This window comes from Lygodium microphyllum, chromosome 21 (genome assembly GCF_053477565.2).
Source record: "Lygodium microphyllum isolate KBCC chromosome 21, Lygodium_microphyllum_v1.1.10, whole genome shotgun sequence".
Taxonomy (NCBI): Eukaryota; Viridiplantae; Streptophyta; class Polypodiopsida; order Schizaeales; family Lygodiaceae; genus Lygodium; species Lygodium microphyllum.
Window position 1 is genome coordinate 59,544,774 of NC_141155.1, and position 22,272 is coordinate 59,567,045.

The window sequence follows — 22,272 nt, forward strand, 5'->3', positions numbered from 1 at the left end:
CTCTGCTACCAATGGCTGAGAATTACTGAGAATGCTTGAGCACAGATTGGAGGAGATGAGAGAATGTTGTAGAGAGAGAGAAAATCAGCTGAAATGTATCTTTTAATTCGTAGCTCTGATGACAAATTTGATGGTACCAACAGTTTCAAAAGGGGGGTAAAACACGAGTTTGGCTGGCGAGCCCTTCTCTCCTACCGCCACCTCTCTTGAGGCGGAAGAGAAAACCTGCTGTTCCCTATCCTGTCGCGGCGCGTGATTAGTCGTCGTCGCCTCTCAGAGCCAACATCATGTCCTCTCCCTCCACCAAGCTCAGAATGGTTGCAATTCAGCTTCCACCACCCTCCAATAGCCTTCTCCCTAGTTGCATGGGAAAGTTTTGCCAAGTGGCAGCCTTCCTAACGCATTTTCAGCCATTAAATTAATTTTTCAGAATTAATTAATTCTGAAAATTAATTTCAACTCTTTTGATCCTGCCCAAAATTAAACATGTCCATCTGTAATGAAATTGGCTAGGCCATTTGCAACTTGGAGTGGTTCCCAACCTCTGTTGACCCTTAGACTAGCATTAATTAATTAATTAATGCTAGTCCCTAGTGTCACCATTGACACTTAATGGCCAAACAATTGTCCTAGGGTCCAACCTGGCACCAACTGACCACCAAAACCCAATTGGCATAACTTAACACAACTTTTGTCTTTAACACCCACTGCATCCTCGAGGTCCTTGGCCCGCTCCCATGAAATAACTGCCATGTGCATCACATGTGCTAAATAACATTGCACATTTGATTAATAACTTAATCAAATGTTACTAGCAAGATTAAAGCATCTCAAAATTTCATGTCTCCGTGACAGAAAGTGCCCTCGTAGGGGAATTGTTCACTTGCTCAAGTGTCCTTTCACAATCATGCCATCTTTATGATGTGGATGAAGATACAATGCTAAAATATGTACAATAAATACAATGGCTGAATCAAAATTTGTAAGCATCATCACTGTCATTATTAAGAGAAGAAGTTGCTCCCTCTCAAGGTGGAGGGGAAAGCTGTAGACCACTCCTCTCACCATGGGACAGTGGAAGGAGAAGTAAGCAACCCCTCTGTCCTCGAAATGTTGATGTCAATGGGGGAAAGGAGCAACATCCAAAGAAAAAGAGTGAGATACATGTCTAGCTAAAAACCTGTGAAATGCATAGTCTCCAATGTGGCCTCCAAAAAGGCAATGACAAATTCTAGGAATGGAGTGCCACCAAAAGATGCAGCCATGAGAAGGAGTGTCAAACGATCCAAGTCCTCGGTCCAAGCTAGGTGATAGATCTTGTAGAAGTAAATGTCAACTTGTAAAGGGAAGCAAAAACAACTACATAAGATCATAAAACATGGAGACCTGAACTTCAATAGAAAGTGTAAGTGGGTGCTATGTACAAATGTGAAAGAGTGTCTAAGGAGTGTTGATTGATGCGAAGGCACTGGAACATGAATGTTTTTAGAATGTGCCAATGTTGGAGGTGGAGGCATTGGGACATGTAAGCCTTGTCTAAATGTTGGTTGGGGAATAGAAGAATGACTAGTTAGCCCACTAGGAAATGCCATGGAGGCAAACTGCGGTACCCACTGGGATACACTTGGGTATGTTTGGGATGCACTCTCAAAGGGATAGCCAGAAAGAGTGTGGGAAAAGATGAGCCTCCATCATGGGTACATTGCTTGGGTAGGTGGAAGGAGGTGTGCTAAAGGCTGTCTAAGTGTGTGGAACCCCCCAAGGTGGTGTGTGGTGGAATAGGTGGTGCACTTAATGGAGGTTGAAAGGAAGGTGCAATGGAATATGAGGGTGGGATGGGTGGGAGCCCAAAAGGATTTGTGATAAGTGTGAAAGTGGGAAACGATGTGGGTTTCTTTTGTCCATTAAATGCAGGAAATTGGAAAGATGATTGTGATATGGTGGATGCTTCTACTCTAGTTTGACCATGAGAAACAAAATCATTTGAAGGAAAAGGACATGAAGGGATACTTACAACTTCTTGGTTCAATTTCTTACCTTGTTTTGAGTTTAAAAAGAAAAATTTGTCTTCTTCATGGCTCATAAACCAAAAATCACTCTACAGATAATCCCTTCATCAAGAGGATCTCACAACCCTTAAGAAAAAAAGGAATTAGCTTGAATAGAATCAGAAACATATGTGTTTATTCTTGACACTACAGTAAAAGTGACTGATGGAAGTGGTGTATAGTCTATGCCAATTTCCACTTGTGGATGGCTAGTCCATGGTGGAGATTCCATCTTTCTTGCGTGGTCATTAGTTTTGTGTATTGAATCTAAAGGACAAAACTCAGTCTTACCTTTAATTTGTTGTTGAGCCGTATGTATAAGGATGAGATCGTACCCTGCTTTTGAAATCTCGTATGGGGAGTGGACTCCATGATAGTTTGAAGTCTCTCCAACCATGCTAGATATATCAGTGGCAAGCTGGGAGGCCCACTCTTGATTGTTTTTGGACATGTTTAGCTGTGGAGACTAAAGTGGTGTGGAAGCGTTCGAAGTTATCTGACCCTTTTGTTGTTCTTGCTTTTGTGAATGAGCTTTCCGATCAAAGTCCTAGGTAATTCAAAGAGAACTTGGCTTTGATACCATGTGAAGAAATGCTCTAAACACATAAAATACAAAACCAATTTTACGACAAAGCACAAATTGATAGAACATAGTTAGTGTTAGGGTAACTTAGAAACGATGAGCACAGAGAATAATGAAGTGAATGTCTACTGAAAATATATTGCCAAACACACTATGCAACGAATGAATACTGAACCTCAAACTCCTGTGTCTCAAGAACCAAGGTAGAGGTATCGAGTTGGGGAGTGTGTCGTACTCTGAACAGATCTCGAAATGTAGCAAGGCAGCCTTTGAGGTCGAACATGAGCAAACACGAGTGTGGAAGTTGAACATGATGTAGATGGGCAATGAGGAGAGAAAAATACTAAAAACGTAGGTACCTGAGGAGTGAGAAAAATTGGGCAACATTAGAAAACTGAAAATACAAATGTTGATGTGGTCCTAGCCAGGCAACAACAAAAATAACAGGGCGATAGTGTTTGGATGGTCGCCAGTAGTTAGCAAGATGTGATCCAAAAGTAGTCGCCAACTGTGCAGAGGGGTCATCAGGCAGCAAATGCAGCAACTGTGTGGCTGGATCAGCAAGGCGATGGCTGAAAACTGAGAGAACAATAGGGTGGAGGTTGGAAACAGGTGCTAGACTGATGTAGACAGCAATGGGCAGCTTCAGATGAGATGTTCTTTGCAAACGGGGTGTGAGCAAAGAAGCTAGAGGACTTGAAACTTGCAAAAAAGAGATTGGGATTGAATAGAGGGTAGCATGCCTATTTGTAGAAAGTTTCAGGACCTCATATCATGCACCATTTTAAAACTCTCTCGAACCACACACCATTTTAGGGTTTTGATTAATTAAGCATTTTTGGGGCTGTTTAAGTGGCAAATTCAGTATTTAATGCTTACATTAGCTCAAGAGGGGGAAGGGGGACGTAGGGTTCGAACTCACGCACATTTCAAACTCGGCCCACACCCGAACTACTACGCCACGACCTTGTTGGCGGCTCAATTTCTAAGTTGAGCCTCCCTAGGACATTTACTTCCTCTCCTCAAGCTCCAGTTCAATTAAGCCTCTAAGAAAGTCAGCCTCTAAGAGGCTTTTAGCTTTTCTCAGCTTTGGATGAATTTCAAAATTGAGCCTCTCTAGGACATTTACTCTCTCTCCTCAAGCTCAAGCTCAATTAAGCCTCTAAGAAAGTGGGCCTCTAAGAGGCTTCTAGCTTTTCTCAGCTCTGGATCAATTTCAAAATTGAGCTACATTTACACCTAAAGGTGTTGTTAAAAAAAAAGAAGACCTATTGTTGATGTAATGACGAATTTAGTGACATTGTATTCTATATCCTTTCTCCTTAGGTTCAATTTCAAAATTGAGCCTCTATGAGGCATCTAGCTTGTGTGCGTCTGTGTGTCCCCTTAGGCTCATTTTCAAAATGGAGCCTCCAAGAGGACTTAAATCTCTTTTGCCCCTGCCATTTGATGATGATGTGTTGATTGCGTGCTGCTGTATAATTCACCAGTGTCAAACCCACCCTCAGCAGCTACCAAAATTCACATCTATTGGTCTGCCCTTCCATTGTGCCCATTGATGTAGTGGGTTGCTGACATTGCCTGGAAACTCTTGTTGATGGTGCTGAATCTGAATGCAGGCTCTTCAAGACATGATCAGGATTGTTAGCTGGTCAGAACTTATGCTACTGTGAACTCGAGTCCTCTAGATTGCCATGACAGTGTGCCCTCCCATTTATTAGCACATCATGTGAAGATGGAGTCGTTTCTCTGCCTTGTTATTGTTAACCTTCTGTGGTGTATCTGCTGTACTATAGATTGGTCTACTTCAAGGGAAAGCTGCTAGGTGGGTAGCTCAGCTTGCCATAGGTGATATCAATAGGGATTTGTAGATTAATTTGTCTCATAGGTGAATTTGGCCTTTCTTTGTGTGTGTGTGTGTGTGTGTGTGTGTGTGTGTGTGTGTTTCGGTAGTAGTGAGTACATAGGACAAGAAACATCAGAGATTTCCATGGTTCTTCTTTAGGGCCGACCACTACAAGTACAGGTTCCACCAGCACAAGTATAGAGCACCTGAACACACCCCACTGAGTAGAGGACCACCCCAGGTGATCATTGACAGAGCCACAAAGCTGAGAGCTAGGTGGCCTTGCCCCCCTTGGTGATAGGCATTACTCATGAGATTATTTGAGGATCTAGGCTATGATATCCCAGTGGCACCGAATTTTCTTGGAGTCTGGAGGTGCCATTGTAGATGTACTGAGATTGGTCCATAGTAAGTCCAGTAAACTAGATCGTGCCATTGTAGATGTACTGAGGTTGTTCCATAGTAAGTCGAGTAAACTAGATCTGGAAGAGAAGCTTGCCACCGGTTGGACAAGTCATGCATTGTCGGGTCTCAAGGCAAGAGGGCCGATCATATATCTTTGTAGATTCACCTTCTTTTAAAATCTAATAGTGCAGTGGTAGTTTCTATTAGATTTGAACTCTCCTTATCTTTGGATGGTGATAGCAATATTGTCTTGCAGCTTGAGCTAGAGAGGCTCGTGACTGCGATGTGTGGTGAACTGGAGACTAAAGTACTCACTAATGCTAGTTTCATTATTGCAAAGGATGTTTTGGCTGCAAAATACAAGGTATAAACAATTAAGTGTTTTAAGCTTCTGCTCAGGTTTCAAATTTTGGACGTTTTGCTGTCACATCATGGGGGACTATTAAAATTGTGTCTGTAAACTATGTTCATTGTTTTCTTTAACACAGATTCTAAATGCTTGTTTTAACTGTTGTATTTCTGGAGAACTGACTAACACATTTCTGCATTGACCGGTGAAAATGCATTGACTGGTGAAACTTACTCAGATTGAGTGGGTTAGCTAAAATTCTGTGATGACCAAAGCTTGTAATGTGGTTGTCATGTATGGCGTGATAAATGCAAAGATTTAGGAGTCAAGATAGTTTCATTCTTGTATGACCTTTTTTTTGTTTTTTGGGTGGTGGGACAAAGTGGTCAAGTTCTGGCATGTTTCAAATTTCAAAGAAACGTGCATGTCTTTGGTACATTGACTTCCCTTACTATGTCCTTGCAAATTCTTATTGTGCCTCTTTCTATCTCTTGGGTCTTATTTACTGAAATAGAAAGGAATTTATTTTAATTGCAGTAATGGCTACCAAGATGTTGTATTTTCAGTTCTCTGTAAGCAGCTTAAGAAAGCCCATTCTTAAGGTTGATTGGGTGTTTCAATGCTGGCGGGAGCACCGGATTGTTCCACATGAACCATTTAGGTTGCCTCCATTCTCAGGGCTAACAATCTGTGCCACCAATGTCCCATTGGGTAAGCGTTGCTATTAAACAAAGTGACTCGGTTCCTACTAATGTCTACATATGTAATTACTGATTTTGATTAAAGTAACTTTGCTTCTTATGTAGAGGAACGGAAGGAGATTGAAGATGCTTGCTTGAAGAATGGTGGCATTTATTCTGCTGACTTGACAAGAAAGTGCACCCATTTGATAGCCTACATATCCTTCCTTGCATGTTTTGCTTCTTGTCTTTGTTGGTTTCAGAAGCATGATGTCCACATCTGTAGTTTATCTGTGGCAAGATTGCAGTGCGCTCAAATGTGGGATAGGCACACTAATGATTTGCTGCCAGTTTCAATACCGTATGCTATGATGAATGGTGTAAACTAAGTCCTTGTAGATGCGTGTGCATTGTGCATTGTCAATGCCTTCTTTTCAGTGGGATCAAGTGCAGAGCTTGGGTTCAAAAGTAGTTATTTATGGAAACTGATTCTGTGCTCAAAATTATGTAGTGGGCACCAAATATGACCATTGTAACTGTGCCAATTGGATTTTCTGTAGAGCTGATCCATGAGAGACTGACTACAAAGTGAGGTGGTGGAGGCCTGCCGAGACTTTGAAACTGTATTTTGTGATACTGTAGGTGGTAGACCTCTAGAAAAGCTATTCTTAGGCACGGGTTTCCACAAGTGGGAATGGACAGTCTTTGGAATGCACACTTGAGAAGACTGTGCAGAGAAAGATGATCATCCTTTTTGCACTGAACAAAAGCTTTTTAAACCATGTTAAATGGGAAGAGCAGACCTGTATGATGTTGTCTTCCAGGCTTCATCTTCTTCTTACTGTGAAATATTGACCTTTGGCGATTTGATCAGATGTATTGTTTATGTATCTTGGATTGCACGGTTCAGGTTTAGTAAAGTCTACAACATATTTGAATTTTCCTAACAGCAATATCTAGCTGATAACCAAAAACATAGGGTTTGACGTGAATTTTCCTAATAGCAATATTTAGCTGAGAACAAAAGACATAGGGTTTCATGTTCTGCCCTTTCAAAGTTTAGACATTGGACAAAAACTTGCATCTTCCTTAATTCCTTCACTTACCAGAAGGTGATAAATTTAAAGTAGCAAGGAGGTGGGGTACAGTGAAGATTGTAAACAGATATTGGTTTGGCCAGTGTTTGGCTACGAAAGGTTGGAACCAATGACCCAATCGAATGGCCATCTATAGTTCCTTCATACATTTATTAGCTTATCACCACAAAATTAACAAAACAAGGTTTTACATTTCCTCTATGGAGCTTTATGTAAAATGAGTATGTCTCTGTTTGTACTTTATTTGCAGTTTGTCTAGATGAAGATTCGTTTCCAGTAAGTGCTGGAAAGGAGAATGCAGTTACAATCACCCAACTCTCTGGACATCCTGTAGTTTCTCCCGTAGAGAGCATGAAGTCTGATCACATAATATCATCTGCACCATCAACGATATCAAATACCGTGTCAATTGAGGGGATCAAAGCACCAGAAATTACTAATGAGAGCAGTACAGCTGAACAGCCTTTTTGCAAAGAAAGGTCTCATTCTTTGCAAGAAGGTCTAGAAAGCTTTGCTTGTGAGGATGACAACATGTATTTGTCCGACTGTCGGATCTATTTTGCTGGGTTCGCAGTAACGGATTTGAGGAAATACATCAATATGGTTCGTGATGGTGGAGGCACAAGGCATATGGAGTTCAATTATAAAGTCACTCATATTATTGTTGGAAAACCAACAGATAGGTACTGCTGAAAAATGAATCACATTTCCTAGTCACATTAGTTTCTCATGTACATATGGATAAGGTAAACACATGTTGCATACATTGAAATATAATATAAGGATTCAAAGCGAGCATTTATTCTGCATCTCAATGTCCAATCCTTTCATTAGTGATTATTTACTGTTTCCTTATGGATGCAATAGATGTATAATTCCAGGCACCTAATGTCTTTCATTAGTGATAATTTACAGTTTCTTTATAGATACAGTAGATACACAATTCTAGACACCTAATGTCTATAAGTAGTCAAGTTGCCCTTGAAAGGCCTTCTGAACAACAATCCTTTTTAGCCATTTACATCAAAATGCATAACTTAAACCTTTTGACGTCATTGATGGTTATGTTTCCCTTGGCAGAGCTTTGACTGAAAATCTTTAAAAACTTTATTTCATGTAGAGTTCTTGACAAAGGGTGTATTTATGTAGTGTGTATTTGCAGTTAGTTTTTTTCCCCCAAGAAAGTATTTCAGTAATGAGCATTGCACAATGCATGTCATGTCACCTGGCAGTCGTTGTTGTGACAGTGAAATGAAGGAGCTAAGGCAGTACAGCTCTGCGAAAACCATCCAACTTCTTACGCCATCTTGGCTTGAAGATTGTTCTAGACAGAAAATGGAAGTAGTTATATGCCAAAGACATCTTGTATCTGACTCTCTCTTTGTGAAGGGTAAGACTTCTACTGTGTTTTGGATGCATGTCTACCTACTGTGTCCAACATTAAATCATTAGAGTGACAAATTCTCTTGTTTGTAAAATAAAAAATGTTCAGGTTCCAGCTCACGTGATAAATCAGAGACCATGCTGTCTTCTGGGAGACATCAATCGTCCTTATCACAAACTTCTGTACTTGGAAGCAGCTTAAGTCTTACTGAGAGACCCACTATTCTGGATGTCAGCATAAAATCTGGAGAGCTTGGAGCAACAAATCAAAGCTACACATCAAAGCTTTCATCTGAAATACTTTTCCCAGACAGTAAAAAGCCACATTCTAATATGGGTTGGTGGATGCATTTTTAATTTATGCATATACATTTGCATGATTTTGTGGTATCATGATATCGAGACATACATCCATAATGTAGGTTGTATTTGCTCTTTGTGTTTTTCACACCCCTGTGCAGGGCATATTGTAATTACTTGTTGATATCAGGACATATGTGTATCGAAATCTGTAATAGATTGTGAAACACAGGAGCCACATCTAATTGAGTTACAAGGGACATGCATGCATGCATGCACATTGGGCAGTGGTAACACATTAACAGAGGCATATGAGAGCGCTCTTTTTGAAAATTTTTGTTACTCTTGGCAGTAATTAGCTGCTCATTCTATTTTGTGAGAAAGACAAACTATAAATTATAATAGAACTGGTGCCTGTTAATTTGCTCACGTGTTATAAACCTTCAAGGGGGCATTCATTCAACACCAACACTTAGATCAGATACACACAGTGGAAATGGACACGAGTTTGTATCAATAAGGAGACTTCTAGTATTCAGTAAGAAAGGTGCAGCAATGAGGCACAGCTCGGACTACACCTCATGATGCTGTACAATCAATTGTTCACCACAGAGGCTGGAGATTGCAGGTAGAGTGGCTCACTTGAGCTCACTGCTTCCTCCATATTAGTCTTAACGGAGGAGCATTGCCCGCAGCTAGGGAGGGAATCTTGATTTCTCTTTACAGGGTCCCTTGGCTGCTGACCTGGCACATGGCAACTTTGTTGGACTGCCATGTCATCACGTGTCCCCTTGGTTAGCCGTGTCTTTTGTCTGTGACTGGCCTGTTCCATCTGTGCCTTTGCACTCAATTAAGCAGTCAAGTGTGCAACTGTTATGAATAATGTTCTTAAGTTTCTCTGTTGAGTTCATGCACCTGTTTGATGGTGTTCTTTAAGTTTCTTTGTTGAGTGTAGAAGTTGGACAGAATGGTGTTGGTATAAGGTAAACTTGGTTCACATGGTTCAACATGTACAAGCATGCTGCAACTCAACTATGACAGGTGTACTCTTGTTACAGGGCCTACTGCATCTTTGACGAGGAAGTTGGAGCACAGGGATACTATTCTGCCTTCAGATACAAAGGATGCGGCAGTTATTGCAAACAATCTGAAGAATGAGGCTATTTTCAAAGGATACCGATTTACAATCTGGGACTCTTTTCCAATGGATAGGGTTAGCAATCAAAGTGATTTGCCTTCTTCTATAGAATAGCTTTTAGTGGGACTGAAGTGTGAAACAAGTCATGGTCTTAATAGAGAATTAAACAAACAGTTACAACTTAAAAGATCATAGAAGTGCAGAAAATTCAAATGCCACTCAGACTAGAGCCTGTAAAAAGAGCTAATGGATCGGCAACTGTGTCAAATGCTGAAGTTTGCCGGATCCATAACTCTGACAGAAATTTGGATGTCTGACTGCCTCCATTGCTGTCCACAGTATGGACAGAAACAGCTAGCTTACAGCATAAACTCTGTGTGTATATCTTCTTTGTAAACATATACATACATGTATACAGTCATAATCATAACTAGTCCTTTCTGCATGGGCATAATGAGGAGGGAGGGAGAGAGGTATTAACATCTACAAGAGGTGGAATCAGCCTATGGGACAAAAATAGATACATTTGGATTCAAGGAACGACCCCAAATAGAGTAAAGGACACATAACTGAAAAGAAACATCTAACTAGGAAACACTAGATAGTTGGGAGGAATAAAAACTAGGGATCTGATATATTTTCCGGTATGGCAAATATTTGAGAGGCTTTGGAAGAAGAGGATCAATACTGTTCCATGATGTCCCTCTAGAGTCTATCCAGCATAGACATTCCCATTGCTTGCTCTTAAGTGAGCGATAGGAAGATAAGTTGTGGGCATTGTGTATTTTGTATGCTTGTGTGGAGACAAGTTTGGATTTATTAAAGACTTGCATAGTGGCCTAGAAGGTGTGGTCCTGTGTTTTAACAGTTTGGCAGATGATTCAGCAGGATTTGAAGGCTAATGCCTGGTATATGGTCAGATTCCTAGATTGTGCCTTGGAAGAGCAGATCCTCTTTCATTTTATTCGTTGGTGGGGTTATGGCACGTTTGGCTGACCAGGAATGCCTTCATTTTTGATTCTGCATTGGGCATTCCCTCAGGTGTGATAAGCATTCATGGATTAGTCTGTTTGCAAATTTCTTCTTTTGAGAGAAGCTGGGGCAACTGGCAAAGAAAACATAATGTCTTGCATTTAGGTGGCCAGGGATACTAGAAGTCTAGAATAGCATAATATCCTCACTTGGAGGATCATGGATGTTATTCATAAAGGGTAATCAATATGGTACTCAGTAAGTATCTTGCGATATTCTATTAGCGGTTGCTCCACTCCAAAAGGGATCAAGCATTTATCAAACTGGCTGACCTGATTTGGCGTCCAGATTTGGTTGATGCATTTGATGCCAGTATTTTGAACGTGTAAATCATAACTCAGTGTACAAGAGATTGGGCACAATGCTCTTCCATTCTCAGTCTCCACCTCATGTGCGTTGGCGTCCATTATTCAGGTGTTTGAGACACCCAATAAGATTGGGGCCCTGCCATGTGGCCAGCTGGTTACTGTTACAAGCTCCAAAGTAGGAAGTGAGAAGGCCCATAACAGGTAGAGTTGGGAGAAAGAAAGAAAGAAAGAAAGAAAGAAAGATCTATTAATGTCTCTAGAAGGCTAGAATGGCCTATGAGACCGTAACTAATACAACTGGTATCGTCATCTCTCATTGGAGAAGAAAACAGAATTATGTCTAGGTCTATATGATAAATTGAAATGGAAAAAGAAAAATATGGAAAACTGAAAAACTGAAGAGTGTATATATATATATATATATATATATATATATATATATATATATATAGAGAGAGAGAGAGAGAGAGAGAGAGAGAGAGAGAGAGAGAGAGAGAGAGAGAGAGAGAGAGAGAGAGAGAGAGAGAGAGAGAGAGAGAGAGAGAGAGAGAGAGAGAGAGAGAGAGAGAATTTCCCCCTCCAGCTTGAGATGCGAGCACACTCTATTGCACCTTTTGTGCAATTCCTGGATAGGCTCCCGTTACGTTTCAACTCCTCTTATTTGAAGCATTCAATTTTCCAGGGCTATATGCAGCAGCTGATTGAGAGGTTCTTATTGGACTTCGCCTCTGAGGGTTGGCCTTCATTTGCACGGCTGCTCTCTAATGTGCAGCGGGTTGCTCGCCAGTATGGGATCCATCATGCCTCGCTTTGCCGCCGACGTCGACATGCAGCAGAAGACTTACTGGCCTTGGTCCGTTCCTTGCTCCTGGATTCCCCTGATGATGATTTTCTGCTGTCTCTGGAGAGGCGGTTGGCCCATCTTATTCAAGTGTTTCAGTTGAAATCTTATCAACAGGCCAAACTGCTCAACTTGACGGACACAATGCAAGATAGCGCCTGCCAGTCTCATAAGTTCTTTCGCGCCTTGCATGCGTCTCCGGCTCGCGAAAATATGACCAGACTCCAGGATTCGGAAGGTCGCATGGTCACGGATCCGCAGACCATTGTCACTATGTGCAGAAACTATTTTATGGAACTTCTTGGTTCCTCTTCCTCGCCTTCTAGCCAGGTTACGCATGCCCGCTCGGTCTTCTATCATCTGGTCCGCCAGCAGGTTCCAGTTGATATGCAAGCCGCTTTGGAGACGGATATTTGCGAGGACGAGGTTATGGACGTTTTGTTGCACCTGCCGAATGATAAAAGTCCTGGCTGGGATGGTCTCATTAATGAATTCTTTCAGACCTCGGCCACGCAGTTGGTGAAGCCATTGGTGGCCATGTTTCAGCAGGTGTGGGAAACGGGGGTCATGCCCTCCTCATGGAAAGAAGGCCTTATCAAACTAATTCCAAAGGTCCCTTCGCCGTCAAAGTTGCAACACTGGAGACCAATCTCTTTGATGGGCTCCATGTATAAAATCTACTCCAAAGTGCTGGCGAATCGGCTCCACAAGCACCTTCCAGCTATTGTGCATCCTCTCCAATATGGTTTCATTAAGGGCCGCAACATTCTGCATAATATCTTAAATGTGCAGATGGCTATTGACTATGCGCGGCACTCCGGTCAGGAAGTGGTATTGATCCAATTGGACTTGGAAAAGGCGTTTGATTATGTGGACTGGTCTTTCATTGCAGACCTCATGTCGGCTATGGGCTTTGGTACACGAATGTCCCTATTGATCTACACCATTAGTGCTGAGGCTTCCTCCAGAGTTATGCTTAATGGTGGAGTTACAGAACCATTTGTCCTTGCACGCTCGGTCAGACAGGGTTGTCCTTTGAGCCCTCTCTTCTTTGCCCTGGCGACTCACCCGGTCCTTTCAATGTTATCCTCCATGGCAGCCTCTGCTCAGCTGGCCGGGCTGTCTCTTCCGTTGGGTCAGCACTTCGTTAGCCAATCTTTGGCTGATGACACCTTTATGATTTTGCAGGCGGACAGGGACAACATTCGAAGGGCATTAGATGTTTGGACACTCTTTGGTCAGGCCTCTGGGCTTCGCATCAATGCCCTTAAGTCAGCCATTCTCAGTTGTACGGAGCCTGATTTGCAGTCCTTAGGCTGGCAAGGCCAGGTGGTTTCCCGTGGCTCCATTGTCAGGCATCTTGGATACCCATTGGGGGTGGATGTACGGCCAAAAGCCCTGCTGGAGTGGATTTCACAAAAATTGGCGGCGAAGTTTATGTATTGGAAGTCGCAAGCGTGGCCATTCCATGTCCGCCTCAAAGTGGCCCAGACAATCATGCTTCCAATGCTAACGTATTTCCTGCCTTTGTTGCCATGGACGCCTACTACTTTGAAGGCCCTCACCCATCCCATCCGTTTCATGCTATGGAAGAAGGATTCACTGCAGGCCGGCATTTCCTGGATTTCATGGTCCCACGCATGTACCCCTAAGCGCATGGGTGGAGGAGCTATTTTGGATGCACACACTCATATGTTAGCTCTCCGTTGGTCCCTTTTTCGTGCCATGTGTGTGGATCATCACCCATGGACCATCATAGCCCGTTATTTTCTTGAGGACAGCGGGCTCCGCCATGGCAACACACGGCTTCGGGCCTCCTGGTGGCATGTCCTTAATGCTGACTCTCGTGTTTCCAGTCCCTCTTCCTCTTTGTTACTGCACTTGGTCGGCTCTTGGAAAGTGGTGCTCCAAAAGGCCCGTTGGCACCCAGTAGGGGACCGCTTGCAGACCAACTCCTTTCAGCTGGAATTGTTGGCAGTATCGAGACTCCTTTCATGGGAAGATAAACATCAACTCAGACCAAGATTTAATCGCATGGCCCGGTTAGGTGTGACGTCGGTTGCGGATGCTACCCTTGCCACTCGCAATGTCCTCGTATCATTTCGGACTGCTCGACGACTCTTTAAGATCCCGCGTGGATACCGTGATTTATGGGAGCAGCTTTCGTCGAAGCTTCAGGGTCGGCAACCCTTTCCTGCCTTGACTGTGGATCGCCCTTGGCAGGACTGGGACCTTGCAGGCCGCCTGAGTCTGGAAAAGGCCTCTACTAATCAGGTGTATCATCTTCTTGTTCAAGATCACCAATGGCTGGGAGAGAAAGCTAACACTGTTTGGGACCTGCGGAAATCGCTGTCATGGTGGCAGAAAACGCTGATGGAGGGCTGGCTAAATAAGACACCTTTCAAATGCAAGGTTTTTCTTTGGCGGGTGATGATTGGTGGTCTTCCTCTGGCCTCGGCCCTTGCCAAGCGTCGCATCTCGAATGGCAATTGTTTCTTCTGTACCACACCGGCGGAATCGGCCCGACATCGTTTTCTCTCTTGCCCGCTCGCCAAGAATATCTGGTCACTCTTGTCGCACATTTGGCGTGCGGTGGTGGGATCCTCGCTATCTCCTTTCGACTGGGTTTTTGTGCGCCCGAAGTATCCCGCACCGCCACAGTTGCATGAGAAGATCTTATTTCACTTTTTCAGATATTGGGGATGGTGGCACATTTGGACCACGCGCAATGCTTTTCTCTTTGATTCGGCCTCTAATGTACCCCGACATATTGCCAGGCTTAAAGGGCTCTTGCATTGGCAGCTAGACATCATCCGACACTCCGACTTGCTCCCTCGGGAGGATTTGCATCCGTGGCATATGGCAATTGCCTCTGGGTCGTTGCCATGATTGGTGTAACCTTTTCAGTACATTACTACGGGGCTTCCCCACACGTTGGCCTAGGGCCCTCGTGTATCTTGTAATCAGAAAAAACAGAGAGAGAGAGAAAGAGAAAACCTCTTCACATGATGGCTTTGTCTCATCATGTATCTTGTAATCCAGTAATCTTGTATTTTTTTTTCGTAATTAATATAATTACCTTTTACGAAAAAGAGAGAGAGAGAGAGAGAGAGAGAGAGAGAGAGAGAGAGAGAGAGAGAGAGAGAGAGAGAGAGAGAGAGAGAGAGAGAGAGAGAGAGAGAGAGAGAGAGAGAGAGAGAGAGAGAGAGAGAGAGAGAGAGATTTAGGTCGGCACCCCGCGTTCGCCTCAGGCTCGTCGTCGGCCCTGTTCGCCAGGCGTTCGCGTGTCGTCACCACCATCGCGGCCTGCATCTCTGCCTCCTTCGACCAGTCGCGCCTGCGCCCTGCGCTGCTGGCGGCATCCCTGGTGCCGTCTTCAGGCCGTCCTGCTCCTGGAGCCGTCGGGAGCAGTTGCCCTGCCCCTGGAGCCGCCAGCGTCTTCTGTTCTGGCCGCCCTGTCAACGCCCAGCTGCCCTCTCGCTGATGCCCTATTCATGATAGCATCCTCTTGACGCCCTGTTCCCGGACGCTGCTGACGGACCCCTTCCCGGCATCCCAGCCTGTCCCGTCCTGCTGTGGAGACCGCCCGGTCTGTGTTTCGCCTGTCTGCCCCTGCACGGAGACAGGTAAACCTCGGTTTTCATTAGCTCTCCTTGCTGAGTGCACCCCTGGACAGCGCCTCTGTACAGAAAAAAGGGAAAGCGAGAGAGCCGGCAAAACAGAGGGTCAGTCCTCATTCGAGATCAAATCATCATCTACGATGGCTGGTTTGGATCTGGACTTCATAGATCAAACAGTGGCAGCACTGGGCCTGGATTCTGATGCGGAGGAACCTGAGGATATGGTTCCGTGCAACGAAGAGATGCCCCCTGGTCCTGACATCCAGCCTGCGGGTAAACGTACCAAGCATGCTTCGGAAGAGATAGGCGTTTCTCAGGATCGGTCCTATGCCCAGGTTGCTTCGGATTCGGTGGACTCTCAGGAAGTGGACTGGGAACACTTGCTGGAATTTGCAAACACTTTGCTTGGCGATTATGCTCAACATAATCAGGAAGCCTTTTCCGACTCTGCACCTGACGATGTGCTGGATGCCACCGTGGACCCAAAAACTGTCCTACGCTCCTTTTCGGTATTTTATGATCGCGCTGTGATACTTTTCTTCACTGGTCGAATCCCGTTGCTTTCCCGTATTCGCCAGTGGTTGCAACATCTGCTACAAGGGGACTGTGTTGAAGAGATTTTTGTTGGCTCCCGGGGTTTTTTTGAGGTCCTGTTGAAATCAGAGACGCACCGTGCTGCTCTCTTGTCTAAACTGCCTTTGTTTTTTGAACGCCGGTTGGTTCATGTGGTTCCATGGCGTCCAATGGCAGATTTTCAGCGTCTGCTGCAACGTGAATGCCCGGTCTGGGTCGAGGTGAAAAACTGTCCGGCTGTTTATTGGCCGCTATTGAAGGATGCTATGGCCGTTGTGGGCACTGTTCTGGTCCCTCCCAGTCTCCGGGCTGTGAATCGCAACCGCTTGTGTATGCTATGGGACACTGCAAGAAAAAGGCCTGCCTGGTTACGCCTCAATTGCCCTGGCATGCACCCATTACACTTTCGTTTGAAATGGGGCAATTTTGCAGGGCATTGCTTCTCCTGTGGACAATTGGGGCACTTTATGGCCGAGTGCCCGGAACAGCAACACACTTCCCATAATGGCCATGCTGTGCCGCCCATGGAGGAGATGGTGTGTGATGCTCCATCGCTGGATGCTACCCATCAGCCCCAAGCTTTGGCCAAAGGTAAACAACAGGTTGCGGGTCTGGATTCTAGCGCCACTAATTGGGTGGAAGTAGGTGCAAAAAAAGGCAACAGGGTTGTTGCGGCCATGCAGAACAATGTGCCTACTACATCACAAGATTCCATGCGTACATACATGCGAAGGAAGGAAATGCAGTCTTCTGAGCGCTCGGCTCCTGCTATGGTTTCCTCTGGCCCTCGTTATCAGTCCGCCAGGAAAATGTCTTCGGATCGTTCTAAGGGTCCCTCTGCTAAGCTGGCATTTGATACCAGAGGTAATGTCATTACCCCGTGGGACCGTCGTTATCCCCGGTCCATCCCAAAGCCAGCAGATATGCCGTCTACTTCCAAATCTGGTCCGCAAAACTCTTTTGCAGTGTTGGCAGATTTCTTGGACGAGGGAGTCCTGGACATTCTCGCTGACAAAGTCAAATCGAGGCAAGCAGGGCCTCGCACCTGATTTTGTTTTGAGTATACATGAAAATCGCCACGTGGAATGTGCGTGGAATTTGTTCTCGCCACAAGCAACATGCTATGTGGACTGTGTTGCATGAAAATCAGTGGGATGTCCTGTGCGCTGTTGAGCACAAGAGTCACGATGAAGCCGGAAAAGTGGTAGATTGCCATGGCTTTAGACTGTTTTATGCTGGGTCACAGGCCATGCATTATTCGGGTGTGCTCATGATTGTCCATGACAAATATCAGCCTGTTCTGATTAAAAATGATGTTCATGGCCGTTTTTTGGTGATTGAAATTATATTCGAAGGGGAAATCTTATGGCTACTTGGCCTCTATGCTCCGAATGATTCCTTATCTCGTCGGGCGCTTTGGCAAACTTTGCAGGCCTCCTTGGCACTTGGCAGACGGGGCTTCTTCATGGGGGATTTCAATATGTGTGTGGATTCCTCCCAGTCCACATCGGAGCATTCGGTGATGGATACGCCGGAAAGTCGTATGTGGCAGGCGTTGGCTCTTGACGTCCTCAAGCAAGATCTCTGGTCCTGGTTACACCCGTCCTCTACAGGGTTTACTTTCCATTCTGCCCAGTATGCAACAACATGGTCGAGATTGGATCGTATATATATCATGCAGAATGATGATTTTCTTCCTGAGCTGCTCGAAATAAAAGTATTGCAGCAATATGCCCTGTCGGACCATTTCCCTCTGCAGCTTGAGCTGCTTGCACAACCCATTGCCCCGTTCAAGCAATTTCTAGAGAGACTCCCGTTGCGTTTCAATTCGTCGTACCTGAAGCATGCCATCTTTCAGGGCTATATGCAGCAATTGATCGACAGATTTCTCTTCGACTTCTCTTCTCAAGGCACTGCGTCATTTGAACGATTGCTCTCTAATGTGCAGCGGGTTGCTCGGCAGTATGGGATCCACCATGCCTCTCTTTGTCGGCAGCGTCGCAAGGCAGCTGAGGACATGCTGGCTTTGGTTCGTTCTCTGCTGGTGGACACTCCGGATGATGCCTTTCTGCTCGCTCTGGCCATGCGAGTGGCGGATCTTATTAAAGAATTCCAATTGAAATCATATCAGCAGGCCAAACTGCAACATCTGACAGAGACGTTGCAAGATAATGCATGTCAAACCCATAAGTTCTTTCGAGCTCTTCACGCCTCTCCTGCTAGGGAGAATATGACCAGACTTGAGGATGCAGAAGGTCACCTTATCATGGATCCGCAGACTATTGTGCAGATGTGCAGGAATTATTTCCGTGACCTTCTCGGCACCACTTCTCCACCTTCAGATCAAATCACTCAGGCCCGTTCGGATTTTTATGACCTGGTCCGCAATCAGCTACCGCAGGACATGCAAGCTATTATGAAGTCCGATATTTGTGAGGCAGAGGTTATGGACGTCTTGTTACATTTGCCCAAGGATAAAAGCCCGGGTTGGGATGGTCTCACCAATGAGTTCTTCGAAGCTTTTGCTACCCAACTGGCGAAACCATTGCAGGCCTTGTTTCAGCAGGTGTGGCAAACCGGGATCATGCCTTCCTCATGGAAAGAAGGCCTTATTAAACTGCTTCCAAAAGTTCCTTCGCCATCTACGTTGACACAGTGGCGCCCCATTTCTTTGATGGGTTCAATGTACAAAATCTTTTCCAAAATAATGGCGAATCGGCTTCATAAGCATCTCCCGGCCATTGTGCATCCTCTACAGTATGGTTTCATTAAGGGCCGAAATATTCTGCACAATGTATTGAATGCTCAACTAGCTATTGATTATGCAAGGCATTCTAACCAGGAGGTAGTACTGATTCAATTGGACCTGGAAAAGGCTTTCGACTATCTGGATTGGTCTTTCGTCGCTGAACTTATGTCGGCTATGGGCTTTGGTCCCCGGATGTCTCGTCTAATCTACACCGTTAGCGCTGCGGCATCTTCGCGAGTCATGCTGAACGGAGGTGTTACTGAGCCATTTGTACTTGCCCGCTCTGTCAGACAAGGATGCCCTTTGAGCCCGCTATTCTTTGCCCTCGCGACACATCCAGTTCTTTCCATGTTATCCCATATGGTAGCCTCTTCTCAGTTGGCCGGTCTGTCGCTTCCTTCAGGACAGCACTTCATTAGCCAATCCCTGGCGGATGATACTTTTATGATTCTGCGGGCGGACAAGGACAACCTCAAGCGCGCATTGGATGTTTGGGGCATCTTTGGGCAAGCCTCCGGCCTTCGCATCAATGCGCTCAAATCAGCCATTCTCAGCTGCACGGAGTCGGATTTGCAGTCCTTGGACTGGCAGGGTCTGGTTGTTCCTCGTGGCTCCATTGTCAGGCACCTTGGGTATCCTTTGGGTGTCGACGTTCCACCAAAGCAGCTTCTGTAGTGGATTTCTCAGAAAATGGTGGCCAAGTTTATGTATTGGAAATCTCAAGCCTGGCCCTTCCATATTCGTCTCAAAGTGGCCCAGACAATTATGTTGCCAATGCTGACATATTTTTTGCCATTGTTGCCCTGGACTACTACCACTCTCAATGCTCTTACTCAGTCTATTCGCTTCATGCTATGGAAGAAGGACTCATTGCATGCAGGTATTTCCTGGATTTCGTGGTCGCATGCCTGCACCCCTAAACGCATGGGTGGCGGAGCTATTTTAGATGCCCAAACTCACATGCAGGCACTCCGTTGGTCTCTCTTCCGCGCCATGTGCTCGGATCATCATCCATGGGTCGATATAGCCCGTTATTTCCTTGAGAGCCATGGGCTTCTACATGGCAATACCCAAATCCGGACTTCTTGGTGGCATGTTCTTAATGCTGATTCGAGGTTCTCCAGTTCCTCTTCGTCGCTGCTCAATCATTTGGTATTTTCCTGGAAACGGGTCCTTCTAAAGGCTCAGTGGCATCCAGCGGAGGATCGCTTGACTACGAATTCTTTTCAATTGGAATTATTGGCAGTCTCGCGTTTACTTGCATGGGAAGGCAAAAATGAGCTTAGACCACAATTCAACCGGATGGCTCGTTTGGGCTTGTCTTCGGTCGCGGATGCCACCCTCGCTAGTCGCAATGTGCTTATATCATTTCGTACAGCCAGGAGGCTTTACAGGATTCCGCGGGGATATAGGCCTTTATGGGAACAGCTTTTGCGGATGCTCCAGAGCAGACAACCCTTTCCTGCCCTTGCTTCAGATCATCCCTGGCAGGATTGGGACCTACAAGGCCGGCTGCCTTTAAGCAAAGCTTCTGCTAATCAAGTTTATCATATTCTGATCAAAGATCAACAATGGTTACTTACCAAAGCCAATGCTTTATGGGGCCTACGAAAATCCCGGTCCTGGTGGAGGGCAACTGTGATGGAGGGCTGGTTGAACAAGACCCCCTTCAAATGTAAAGTATTTCTTTGGAGAGTAATGATTGGTGGTCTTCCGCTTGCGTCGGCTCTTTCCAAGCGACGAATTTCCAATGGCAACTGTTTCTTTTGCACCACTGCGGTGGAATCAGCACGCCACAGATTTATTTCTTGCCCTGTCGCAAAAAAAGTCTGGTTCTTTTTGTCGGCTATTTGGCAAGGAGCGGTTGGATTCACGCTGCGCCCCTTTGATTGGGTTTTTGGGCAGCCCAAATACCCCACTCCTGCACAGCCACATATGAAACTCATGTATCATTTTCTTCGATATTGGGGCTGTTGGCATAACTGGACCATTAGGAATGCTTTTCTTTTTGACTCCGCCTATAATGTTCAGCGACATATTGCGAGGCTTAAGGGCCTTTTGTATTGGCAGTTAGATCTTCTCCGGCATTCTGATTTGCTCTCTAGGGAGGACTTCCGTCCCTGGCTTATGGCAATTTCATCTGCCCCCTTGCCATAACTTTGTAACATGTAGCACTTAGCCCCTCTTTACATGATGGCCTGGATTGGCGTCATGTATCTTGTAATCAAGTTATCTTGTACTTTTTTTCGTAATTAATGCAATTACCTTTTACGAAAAAAAAGAGAGAGATTTACGAATTTACAAAAAAAAGAGAGAGATTTACAAAAAGAGAGAGAGAGAGAGAGAGAGAGAGAGAGAGAGAGAGAGAGAGAGAGAGAGAGAGAGAGAGAGAGAGAGAGAGAGAGAGAGAGAGAGAGAGAGAGAGAGAGAGAGAGAGAGAGAGAGAGAGAGAGAGAGAGAGAGAATTTACAAAAAAAAGAGAGAGATTTACAGAGAGAGAGAGAGAGAGAGAGAGAGAGAGAGAGAGAGAGAGAGAGAGAGAGAGAGAGAGAAATGAAATGATATATTAACGTCTACAAAAGGTCAAAATGACCTTTGAGACCATGAGTTACAATCATGTGTATGATGGTACAATTGTTTAGGCAAAATATGTATGTAGCACAAAGCAAAATAAGAAAGGAAACTAACTATGGCTATGTGTAAAACATAGAGCTCTATCTAGTAACAATGAGCTCCAAATGGTACAATCTCATGTGGGTATGGAGGACCTAGCTCTAGCCCGAGCAATAATCCCCTGTATCCGCCTATGAAGGTGTTGTCGGTGTCTGTGTCGAGGCCTAGGACGTCTAGATCAGCTAAGTTGAACGGCTCGATCAATCAGTACTCATTGTCTACGTGTGGACTGTGGCGGTGAGAGAGGCTCTCGTGTGGATTGTGGCTGTAACTGTATTGAAGTCTTCTGAGTCTCCTTTGCAAAGAAGTCTGTGAGCTTCCTTTGTGAAGGGTCTCGATGTCCTGGAGTAGCTGTACTCCTGAGGCACATGTCACGAAGTTGTCGTATCTCAAGAAGAAAGAGGCCAAGGCATTGTTGATTGGTAGAATCCATGACTCTGGATAGTGGTCCAAATCCGTCTTTAAAGAGACAGTGAAAACTACCACGGACCTCATAATACGTTGGGCAACGGCAAATATAATGCTCCTCTGTCTCTGGCTCTAATTGGCATATCTGGTACATGCGCTTCTCTGGTGGGATGGATCTATATTTGCTAGTCTCAATCTCTAGCTGATGTGAGGAGGTGCGCAACTGGCCAATAGTACAT

The 22,272-nt window shown here is 44.9% G+C and overlaps 1 protein-coding gene across 3 annotated transcripts in view; it reads left to right on the top strand.

Moving 5' to 3' along the window:
- Positions 1-22,272, top strand: part of MEI1 (transcription coactivator) — a 95,634-nt gene that overhangs the window by 61,240 nt on the left and 12,122 nt on the right. The window contains exons 4-11 of one of the 3 annotated variants that reach the window (XM_087662295.1): positions 5,139-5,246; positions 5,798-5,942; positions 6,038-6,127; positions 7,012-7,107; positions 7,259-7,691; positions 8,256-8,398; positions 8,501-8,704; positions 9,750-9,904. In XM_087662295.1, coding sequence (XP_087518421.1) covers positions 5,139-5,246; positions 5,798-5,942; positions 6,038-6,127; positions 7,012-7,107; positions 7,259-7,691; positions 8,256-8,398; positions 8,501-8,704; positions 9,750-9,904 — 1,374 coding nt within the window. Of the gene's footprint in view, positions 1-5,138; positions 5,247-5,797; positions 5,943-6,037; positions 6,128-7,011; positions 7,108-7,258; positions 7,692-8,255; positions 8,399-8,500; positions 8,729-9,749; positions 9,905-22,272 lie in introns of all 3 variants that reach the window. The other 2 variants (XM_087662294.1, XM_087662296.1) reach the window with 2 other exon arrangements.